General features: G+C 36.1%; 1 protein-coding gene across 11 annotated transcripts in view; it reads right to left on the bottom strand.

The window, feature by feature from the left end:
* Positions 1 to 12,185, bottom strand: part of TRPS1 (transcriptional repressor GATA binding 1) — a 120,328-nt gene that overhangs the window by 48,505 nt on the left and 59,638 nt on the right. For 4 of the 11 annotated variants that reach the window (XM_039342256.1, XM_039342263.1, XM_039342271.1 and 1 more), the window contains one exon: positions 65 to 239. The exons of the other annotated variants lie outside the window; for them this stretch is intronic. In XM_039342256.1, coding sequence (XP_039198190.1) covers positions 65 to 101 — 37 coding nt within the window. In that variant the 5' untranslated portion in view covers positions 102 to 239. The remainder of the gene's footprint in view (positions 1 to 64; positions 240 to 12,185) is intronic. 11 annotated transcript variants of the gene reach the window in all.

Raw genomic sequence — 12,185 nt, 5'->3', positions numbered from 1 at the left:
CAATGCTTTATGGCGTGCCAAGAAGTTTTCCAGTTAACATTTCTACTTAAAAAAAAATACATACTTGTAAAATCATACCCAGCATTGACTTCATAAGGCATGTGGCTCTACAATGCTTTTTGTTGTGTTTTGTTTTTACAGTTATTAATTCTATTAGTCAATTAGCTGGAAGGCTAACACAACTGGCTTAGGAGATACACAGCAGACATAGAAGACATTCTGAGAGCTGATCTGCACATCTGCAAAAGAAAAACAAACAAAAAAGATTTCCCCCCTAAATTATGCATTTATGATTAGGGTTTTATTGAAAAAAACAGTCAGTATTCTACAACAGCAAAAATTATGGCTGTACCACAATCAGATTAGCAACCCACAGGGACTTTAGCATTTGCTCAATCCTTTCCTTATTTTCTTCAAAACAAGCTTTCAGATTCATTAATTCTTGAAGGGAAAACCTCAAATGTCAAAATTATTATCTTCCATGAGCCAGTCACAAATCACAACTTTACTCTCTGATACTCCCACACCATGGACTTAAGATCATGAAACCTTCCTCAGTCTTAGACTAAAATAACAATTTCTAAATGTTCAACTCATTCTTGCATACCTCTTTAAACTTACAACTTAAACTGAAATGTTTATCTTATTCAACCTACTGCACACAATATTTTTTCATATAAAATTTCATTTGTACTATTAAAATATGGTGCTCACCATCTTAAATTCATAAATTCAGTAACAGAATCAAGCACTGAATAACAAAGGACAATAACAAGCACCTTATTATGAGTTCTTGAGTAATAACAGGGAGGAGTTAAGACATTTGGAAGGAAAACATAGCTCTAGCTTTAAAAAAATGTCTGTCTATGTTTCTGACAGGAAATAATGGAAATACTATGCCTTCAACTTTTATATGAATGACATCCTTCTATAATTAACTTCTTGTACATTCAGAGAAGAAAATAGGTGATTATTAGGACTATTATTCTAAGCACATGGTACTATGAAAGAAGCATTTACTCCCTTTAATATTGGCATATCTTTGACATTCAGTTTCTTACAGCAGGGGTCCCAACCCCGTCAGTGGACCGGTACTGGGCCACGACATGCCAGCAACCAGGACACACAAACAAACAAAGCCCCATCTGTGGGATGCGGGCAGCACACAAAACCACCCCCCTCCGGTCCGTGGCAAAACCTCTCTCCACGTAACCGGTCCCTTAGAGGTTCATAGAGATCCTACTGATACAGTTCTCAACTTACGATCGTAACTGAGCCTCGAATTACAGTCATAAGTCATGACAGTTGTTAAACAGGTCACTATGGGACTATGCCCAATTTTACATCCTTTTTGTGGTGGTTGTTAAATCAATACTGCAGTCATTAAGCCAATGCCTTAGTCATTAAGCAAACATTGCAGTCATGAAACAAGCTCATTTTCCCCAATTTTTTTTTTAACTAGAAACTAGAAATAAATGCCAGAAACTGGCAAAGAAGCCAAAAATCATGGTTACATGACTGCAGAATACTCTTAATGGCTGTAAATTCAATATGGTTGCCAAGCACCAAAATGCAATCACATGACTGCAGGGAAGCATGTGCAGCTGTTGTAACTTCAAAAATAGATCATAAGTAGCTCTGAGGAAGTCTGTCGTAATTTTGAATGGCTGCTACGTGACCAGCCAAAGACTACCTATATATAAAAAGATTCTGAGTGAACCAGCAATACCAAAGTTTGGGGTTTCACTGATCTCATGATTAAAGTTGTCCAACATGACATGTACCACTAAAAAAAGTAATAGCTCCTTAGTTTCAATAACTGACTGTAGCTGCAATTAATTACTGTATTTCCAAATGTTTCCTGTAATAAGTGGTCTCTTACATAACTGTGTTAAAAAATCTAGTTTATCCTCCATGGCTTCAATTCAGATGTGGTGTGCTAAAAGAATGGCCACTTTGGGGAAGATTAGTAATTGTTCCAAATCTTCTCCCTTTCAGCATTATATGTGTCTGATTGATCATGCTTCAGGGCCGAGAGGCATCAATGATTTTTAATAGGGGGTCTTCAGAAATTGCTTTTGAACAAGGCATGATTTTCCTCTAGAATCCGTGATGAAGAGAGACAAAGTTTATCAAATGTATACAGAGAGGACTGATTCAAATCAAATTTGATTAATAAAATACTCAGACAACTGGACCCTTTAATTGTAGTCACAAAATAGGTTCTCTTTATGTGTGCACATTTCAACTCAACAGGTAAATTTCCTAAACATTCAGTACAGTTCTAATCTATTGCACGAATTTGGGCACTTGGCAATCATCTTGCCCTTAAAACTGGTTGCATCATCCTGTGGACACTTGATCACCATTTGTAATCTTCCCTGCTATCTTCCTACAAATGAATGAGTAAAGATGCTCAAGTGAATCTCTCCCATCCATCCCTATTCTTTCTTTGCTGGCATAAACCATGTCCTTCATTTCCCCCCTTGCTCACATATATGCCCCTTCATTCACATTCACACAAGACACACACACATACACATATCACCCTCCTTCCCACTCATCAGCAGCCTCCTTTCTGAGTCTTGGTGCTCATACTCCATTTTTTCTGACCTTCCTCAGACTTCCTACACTCACACATACATATATACACATTCCACAGCCCTCCTTCTTGGATCTCCCCACTCACACACACATACTTTGCCCTTCTTTTTCAGGCTTTTCCCAGACTGTAGTGCCCCCCTTCCCTTTAAGCTGCATGAAGCTGTCCACTGACCACCACCCCCATCCCCGCAGCAGCCCCATGACATCCCCACCTTCCTCAACTGGGACTACTTCCTCTTCCTGCCTAACTACCCATGTGTTTTAAGCTAAGACAATTAGGACTGAATGGACTGTGATCATTAAGCAATGTAGTCATATGACACTGTGCCTTACAGTGACAGCAACCCTGCTTCCAATTGCTCTCCTAACTCAAAGTGCCTGTACTTGTTAAGTGCAAATGTTTTCAACAACTGCAAACTGAGTTCCCTGCACTTTGTTGAAGTTAATGCATCACTGGTGAATTCACTGAGATCTGAAGCACCCCAAAAGTGAGTCAGATCAAGGAAAAACAATACCACAGAAACTGCCAGCTCTGAATAATCCATAGCGATTAATATTTTCCTATTATTTCAGGGAGTTGAGTTTTGATTAATTGACTGTGGACAGTTTTGTGATCATTTGGCAACATTTGGTGTAATTTTATTGTAATAATTGGAATCAACATTATTTTCAGACTACAGACTCTGCCAGAGAAGGTAGGAAAAACCATTCTATCTGTCTGCATGTGTCTGTATGAGTAAAGCAATCAAGATGCACTTTCTATCAAAAAACAGTAAGATTTTTCTTCAGTTTTTTAAAGTTAAAAAAGCAGGAAAAACAGATAAATCTCCTTCTAATAATCAACTTTATTTCTGTTAAAATATTTTTATATTATAAAATTGCAGGCTAATCTTATGAACTTGAAGATTTTAGATAGAATTGTCACCAATGTATTTCATCAACTTCAGCAACATAGTCCAATGGAAAATGAAAGATCATTCCTAATGGGATTAATAAATTGCAAAGGGAATGAGAAACACAGTCACAAACAAGACAAATCTACTAAAGGCGAAAAGCTTAAAAGATGTTTCATATATGAATTTCTCTTTGTAATATGGAGGGAAGTGTGTAGTGGGGTGCCCCAGGGCTCTGTTCTGGGCCCAGTGCTCTTTAAAATCTTCATCAACGATTTGGATGAAGGGATAGATGGGGAACTCATCAAATTTGGAGACGACACCAAGCTGGCAGGAATAGCCAACACTCCAGAAGACAGGCTTAAGATACAGAAGGATCTGGACAGACTTGAACACTGGGCACTAACTAACAAAATGAAATTCAATGGTGAAAAAACAAGGTTCTACATTTAGGCAAGAAAAACCAAATGCACAAGTACAGCATAGGTGGCACCATGCTCAATAGTAGTAACTGTGAGAGAGACCTCGGAGTCCTAGTAGACAATCACCTAAATATGAGCCAGCAGTGTGCTGCAACTGCCAAAAAGGCCAACATAGTGCTAGGCTACATTAACAGAGGGATAGAATCAAGATCACGTGAAGTATTAATACCACTCTACAATGCCTTGGTAAGGCCACACTTGGAATACTGCATCCAGTTTTGGTCACCACGATGTAAAAAAGACGTTGAGACTCTAGAAGGAGTACAGAGAAGAGCAACAAAGATGATTAGGGGACTAGAGGCTAAAACATATAAGGAACGGTTGCTAGAATTGGGTATGTCTAGTTTAACGAAGAGAAGGACAAGGGGGGACATGATAGCAGTATTCCAATATCTCAGGGGCTGCCATAAAGAAGAGGGAATCAAGCTATTTTCCAAAGCACCTGAAGGCAGGACAAGAAGCAACGGGTGGAAACTAATCAAGGAGAGAAGCAACCTAGAACTAAGGAGAAACTTCCTGACAGAGAACAATTAATCAGTGGAACAGCCTGCCTCCAGAAGCAGTAAATGCTCCAACACTGGAAGTTTTTAAGAAGAGACTGGACAGCCATTTGTCCAAAATGGTGTAGGGTTTCCTGCCTGAGCAGGGGGTTGGACTAGATGACCTCCAAGATCCCTTCCAACTTTACTACTACTACTACTACTACTATTATTATTATTATTATTATTATATCCCGAACAGAATACTGTGAGATGAATGAACAATTCTGAAGTTCTTCAAACCTGCTTTGCATTTCTTCAAAAAGTAACCCATTCTCAGCACTGTTTGACATATCAACATCTGAATTGAAATGCTTTCAATGAAAACACAATTTGAGCACTTTTTTAAAGTAACACAAATTAATTTGGAAGTAGAAAAAAGGGAACAAAATCATCTGTTTAAACAAGCAAGATTGTGGACATGAAATGGGCATGATTGCCTCGTTTTATAAATGAGGATTATCACTTAGAAGAGCCTTGTATCTTACAAAGAAAAATTAGGAGAGGGGATGAAAACTGTTAATTAAGAATCACAAGCTAACTAAATAAATAGCTATCTCATATATGGCATGCTGCTTTGTTCTTAGATATCAGTTTCTCTCGATCTCTTTAGAACTAAAGAGATAACTAAAATTATCTCTTCCAATAACTAAAAATAAAATTATATTTAAAAAATAGTAGCAATTACTAAATTAACAAATTGAGGGAGGAATTATCGCAGACATCTAAGGAAAGCTGTGGCTTTGAAAAATGGCTTAGAAAACTCTTTTCTCTCCCCATTTATTTAGCTTTCAAAAAGAATATTCAGAAGCTTACAATAAAATAGAAAACCAGTGAAGCATTTCTCACACAACACATAATTAACTTTTTTGATTTATTAACATAAGAAACAGTGATGGGCTTCTAATTTAGAAAGTGCATTGAACAAGTAGAAATTCCATAGAAAAGAAATATATGAATTGCTACAAGCAAAAATCTGAAATTCTTGAAAGAGATGTGTAGGAAGTTTAACTGTTTTCTAGTAATTATTATGTTAAAGTCACTGGACCCCGTCACACGTGCCCAACCCCTTCAAAATCTCTTGATTATTGTGAGCCACCCAGACTCGTTTAGAGTTTGGCGGCATACAAGTTTAATAAATCATCATCATTCTGAGCGGTTTCAAATATTAATTTCTTTTTCTCCTTTCAGAGCTCCAGAAATCATACCTAGTAAATTGGCTTATGTTCCCAATATTTAACATTTTCATAGGATGAATCAACCTTACTGTTTTGTGGATTGGGGTCTTGTTAGTTTTAAGAGCAAGGCTGTAACAAAAATACTTGAAAAACGTTTACAGCGACAAAAATGAATCTCAATTATCTTATATAGCACAGGTATAATTACACCAGATTTCTAAAAACTGATAGCCAGTTTCTAGAATGAGATACATGAGATTTTAAGAGAATGGATTTCAAGCACAAGCCACAAGCCTAATTTTAGCTTATCACAGACCATCCCGCAGAATAAAACAAATACCACTGGAAACCAAAAGGAGCTGTCATAGGGATATAAACTGCAAAATAAGGAGTACTTACGTACTCTGCTTCTGGAGAACCCTTCCAGTTTTTACACTGTAGCTAAAATGAAAACCAAGCAGAGTTGAGGAACAGAATCATCTGAAGACTTCTGACTGTGTTCATTCCAACCCCTGGCAGATGGCTTAAAAAAAAAGGAAAACTGCAATATTTCCCACAAAGCTACCTCCCAGAGTAAAGTTACACCGGTGCTAGTTTCTTGTTCTCTGCAAAAAGGAGCATCCATTATGTTTCTCTCCTTGCATCTAAGGAGAATTTTCTTTTTTTGTTTAAAAGGTGTTCCGTTTGGATCTAATTGTTGTGGTTCTGTTCTTGCATAGGGACCATCTTCAGTGAGACTTTATCATCTTAGCTTGGCAAAAAGACATGAACCTCTAAAGCAGAGGTCCCCATCCTTTTGGGCACCAAGGACCAATTCTGTGGAGAAAGGTTTTTCCATGGACCAGAGAGTGTGTGCTATAAAGGATGAACCTCTCAATTCTGAAATTCAGGAATTGCCGTAAGGGTAAATCCTTACTGTACAGGAACAGGGTAATATCCTAATAAAAACAATTAGTACAATCCTTCCTCATCTGAGGACAGTTCTTATTTATTCTCTTTTCATTTATTTTAGCAATAGTGGCGTAAGCTGCCAAGTATAAGGCTTTGCAATGTGCTTATGCTCATTCACTCTTTTCAAATGGAGTTTTAACTACTACAAGCTGTCCATTTGCCTCTAGAACTACACAGATTTGTAGAAACGCTGAGCCCAGAAAACAAATCGACATTTTCACAAATCGACATTTTGGTATAAATTTGGAGATCTGTAAAAGGTTTTTTAAAGGCATTTTATGTCTCCTGCAGACATTCAGAAATATATATTTTTTATTTTTCTTGAAAGTTTTTGCATAGATAAAAGACAAACACAGAAATATAAAAAGAAAAGAGAGAAAGAAGAAAAGGGAAAAAGGTAAAGAAACTTAACAGCTTGCCTTCAGAAGTTGTAGGTGTTTCATCGTTGGAGGTTTTTTAAGAAAATCCTGGACAGCCATCTGTCTGAAATGCAACAGGATCTCCTGCTTGAGCAGGGGGTTCGACTAGGAGACCTCCAAGGTCCCTTCCAGTTCTATTCTGATTGATTAATTTATCTTCTTTATAGCAGTTACAAACTCATTATATCCCCTCCCCGCTTTAACATTATTCATATACATAGCCAAAAAACCGACAGACATTTTAAGATTGTAAGATGAAATGATTTTATGGATGTTGCTTTTGCAAGCCACCTAGAGTTACTTTAGTAGAAGGCATACAAATAGCTGTAATTATTATCATAATAACGATGACTAAGAAGATGATTTCTTTTTCCCCTTGCAGGGAGAATTGCAGACATAACATAATTATTGGTCTTGGATGAAATAAAAGTCTATTAACATCTCAAAGAGAGATTAACAAGGATACAGGCTGTCTTAAAAAACTGTAGAGCAGTTAAAATTTGGCAGTAAATCAGAAAGATAACATTTTTTATTTTTAAAAATCTAATAACTATGTTGTGCAGGAGATATCAATAACAAGAACAAATGTGGTGATGTATATTTATCTCAGTGACTACCACTCCGGAAAAATAAAGCAAGGCTGGGGAAAAAGGACACTTTCCCTTCTATAGCCTGTTTCATGTTCCCCATTTACATCAGGATTTGTCATATATTGCCTGATGCTGGACAAAACCCCAAACATTTACATCTGAATAGGTGATTCTTTGAAAAACCTAAGTACAGATAATGCTTGATTTACCACCACAACTGAGCCCAAATTTTCCATTGCTAAGTAAGATAGTTGTTAAGTGAGTTTGGATCTTTTTATGACCTTTCTTGCAACAACTGTTAAGTGAATCTCTCCAGTGGTTAAGTTAATAACATGGTTATTAAGTGAATCCAGCTTCCCCATTGTGCATGCTTGTCAGAAGATCACAAAAGGGGATCATATGAACTTGGCACACTACAATTAGCATAAATACATGCCAGTTGCCAAGCATCTGAATTTTGATTGCATGACCATGAGAATACTGCAACAGTCGTAAGTGTGAAAAATGGCCATAAGTCACTTATTCAGCACTGTTGTAACTTCAAATGGTTATTCAACAAATGGTAGTAAATCAAGGATTACCTGTATGGATAATTATGTGGATAAAGCAACACTATGTAAACCTCAACCTCTCTTTCTTTGCTGGGATGTGCCTAATTGATTATGAACATGCACAAAATCAATTCTGCATCTGGAAGGCACTTTAACCACAGAAAAACTAATATCTCTAGCATGTTCCCTAATCTGTCCTTTTACAATGGAGGAACACTTCTACCCTAATCTTAGCTATAATACATCTGAAGTTTTTTAAACAGAATTAATAACAGCCTATCCAAGTATTTACAGTATATGAGCAAAGCCCTTTCACTTAGATGCCATTTAATATAATCTATAATATTAATTTATGTTAGTCAATAATCACTAAGAGTAATACAGTTCCAATACTGGTATATCAGAAAGCTGCAAAGAACAGCAGATACAAATAATTATCCAAACTGCTAAATCAAAAGGTTAGTAAAGTTTAACTAATAATAATAATAATATTGTAACCTTGCAAAACCTAGTTTTAATCTCTTTTTCCCAATTTTTACCATGGCTGTTTTAATTGTATATGTGTATATCTGTGAACTACTGAATGTTCTTCACTGGACTGCAGTGGAACATAAATGTAATTAATAAATATGTTAAATCTCCTGATCTATGAAATGCACTTTTAACATACCAAGGAATTTCAAAATGAAATAAAACTGATCCTTCACCCTTCCATCTAGAAATGACTGTTAACAATAAGTAGGATTCCCTTTTCCTTTATTTTATTTATGGCTATACTAAACTTGAGTTGGCAGAAGGGTATCAAAAGTTAGTATTTTTCAACATTTTACTAACCCAAGGAAAAAGCAGATTCAGTTTTGTTTTGCCAGAGAAATCCACTTTTTTGTTTACATGTTCTAGCTACACAATTGAGGGGTCGGATTGAGCTTTTCATGAAAGGAATGCTACAGTGTGATTAGTAAGTACTGTTTTCTGCATTCCCACTTCGATAAAAATCAGTAATGGAACTACAGTGACTCATATACTTCTGGTATAAAGAACACCAAGCTGATACTATCAGTGGCAAAGCTCCCATTGTCTTTCATTTGGGCAGGATTGAACCTTATCACTGCCCACTTTGTAAATGCCTTCTGGTAATGGAAGCTGAAATAATCAGAGAAAAACGCTGATCCTGAAAAGAAACTGCTGCATTTCATCACCACCTCTTCTCCCTTATTAAACTAACATTTCAGGATTGAAAATACAAAGCCTTGGCTCTGAAAAACATGAAACTGTCTGCATTCACACAGAGACCCTGCAGTCTTTCCTAGTGGAATGAAGGAAAACAATTACACAGTTTGCAACAACCACAAAAAAGCTAGAAATATATGTATGCTGCTGTTACATTGAAAATAAGAAAGCTCAAAAGACCAGAAAGCAGGAACTAATCCAGGATTCTCCCTAAAAACTTTCAAATTCTAAACACTCTACATATATATTATACTACACTACAGTATTTGCTATTTTACAGACCTTCACTCATAATGCAAATTCACAGGGCAGCTTACAGAACAAATGCAGTATTAAATGCACATTAAAACAATATCTAGGGCAGTGAAAACTTTCAGATAAAAGCACAATTAAAACACTAATAAACTGCCTTTAAAACAACAAGATAAAGAATTTTATTACCCCCGTTTTTTTCTTATTTTATCTACTTACTTTTGCAAACATGGATTATGTGGTATAAAGGAACATTTAGAAATGATATCTTCCATCTTCAATGTGTAGAGTATTCCTGCCTCTACACATTCTATCATGTCATCTACCACACAGGTAAATTAAGCCAAGAACTAAGTAATATTTCATGCGCACATTTTCATGGCACAATGCAACTCTTTTCCTAAATTAAACTGCCAAGATGGAATGCCATTAAAAAAACCCTACAAATATCAGTAACCAAAAGTTTTGTTTATCTGCCTAATTCACACAGATCGATGGAAGTTATTTAAGACACATTAATAATGTTAAAGAAAAAACACCATTATTCCAGTTATTTAATTGATAAATACACTCTTTCTCCACTTGAGTTATATTACTTTCACCATACATAATCAACATCACAATTCAGAAGACACTTCCTTCTCAAAAGTCAAATTCCAGAAATCTAATCGCTCCATACATATCTATTCGAACAGATTAATTAATACAAATATTTTTGGATGGTAGTAATGGTGTAATATTCCTCCAAATAAAACTGATCTGATATACATTCCTTCTTTCCAGACATACACAATTAGTCGGCATGTTGCTTCAAAATTGATTAATATTATCCATATACATGCAAATTAATTAAATATTTAGTTATCTATCAATAATTGCAAATCCATAATAAAAAGATTTTGCATATTAATGTATGTGTAATGCAATCTGGGAAACTCTTTCATCACCATGTTTCATTCCTTTCACAATCTTTGCAAAAACAATAATAAATCTTACCATAATTAATTATCAGCAAAATAAAAAACAGAAGCAGCCACCAAATACAACAAAAACAGTGTTTTTGTCGCAAATGACCTACAGAATTAAGATTAAAAAAAAATAAAGGATTAAATAAGAAAGAAATATAACTAGTAATTGGAAGGGTCCAATCTGACAGTAAGAAACACATTAGCATTCCTTCATAATATATTTGTTTTTTGTTAAGAGGTGGTTAGGATATGCCTGCACATATATTACTGTCAAAGAATGAAAAAGTGCATGAATTAAGGTCTCAGACTCAGGTTCATTCGGCTACAAGGACACTACCTCTCAATAAATGAAATCCACTTGTAACTCCCACCATGTACCACACTGAAATGAGTCAAAGGAAAGGTCCCACAGTGTGTTCAGAGAACAAGATGGTGGATATTAAAGGTTCCAAGTTGAAACTCACCAACATGAATTGATAATAATGTCCAAATACTACTCAATGTCAAAAGCACTTAGCTCTTCTTAAATCTAGGGACAGCAGAGAGCAGAGACCGGAGTTGCAATAAAGGTTGCAATGAACTAGCATTTTTACTTTATACATTGATGAAAAACCATCCAAGAGAATCAATGACACTGATGAGTCACTGGAAAATAAAGAGTTTTAAGTCAGCTGCAGCGTTGGCTAATGTGGACTCTTGTTTCTGTGCTCATATCAGTTTGTGTCCAAATTAAAGCATTTGAGATGCATCATGAGACCCAGAAAAAAATGCTCAGAGAAACTTGGATAAGACGATGTCTAACCTCTTTCAATCGTGATAGGAGCATACCTCTCACCATACTTGAGTTTTAAATACCTTGGTGGCAGCAGGTATGCATCTTAACCTTAGAATAAAAAAAATGTTTGGCACTGATGGCTCTATTTTTTTTTTCTTGCCAAATTTTAAGATCTCCAAAAATGGCATAATTAAAAGAAGGGATTTGATTTATTTATTTATTTTCAATTTGCTATTTATGTTTGCTGAGAAAAATGTAATTTTGTTTGGAGCAATTGATTTTAAGCCTTTACTCCTTAGAGAATTCTGCTAAGGCCCACAGACTTCTCCTGAGCACCACTTATGTGAGCAAAAGAATCGCTGCATGGATCACTGGTCTAGAGCAATGCTGCAAATGTCTATTGCTAAGTTTAGGATGGTGGTATTCCTCTTTGGCTAAAGCAGCCATCACTGAGTCCACTTAGATATTAAATATAGGATGCAAGAATGCCATCCTGTTTCATTCCTCAAAGATTAGAATCTTTGCAGCACCCATCACATTCAATTGGGTATTTTCCTACAGCATCTATAGCAGGAGTGTCAAACTCGCAACATCACGTGACATGTCGTGATGTATCGTGACTTTTTTTCCATTGCCGGCAATGGGGTGGGCGCAGTTTTGGCATGACACATCCGGCCCATGGGCCGGCAGTTTGACACTCCTGATCTATAGCATCTAATTATAAAAAGTAGTCATTGGTCCATTGGCACAGCT

Source organism: Crotalus tigris, unplaced genomic scaffold (assembly GCF_016545835.1).
Source record: "Crotalus tigris isolate CLP2741 ecotype Arizona unplaced genomic scaffold, ASM1654583v1 scf7180000017550.10884619, whole genome shotgun sequence".
NCBI classification, from domain to species: domain Eukaryota; kingdom Metazoa; phylum Chordata; class Lepidosauria; order Squamata; family Viperidae; genus Crotalus; species Crotalus tigris.
This window is presented reverse-complemented; position numbering and strand designations above follow the sequence as displayed.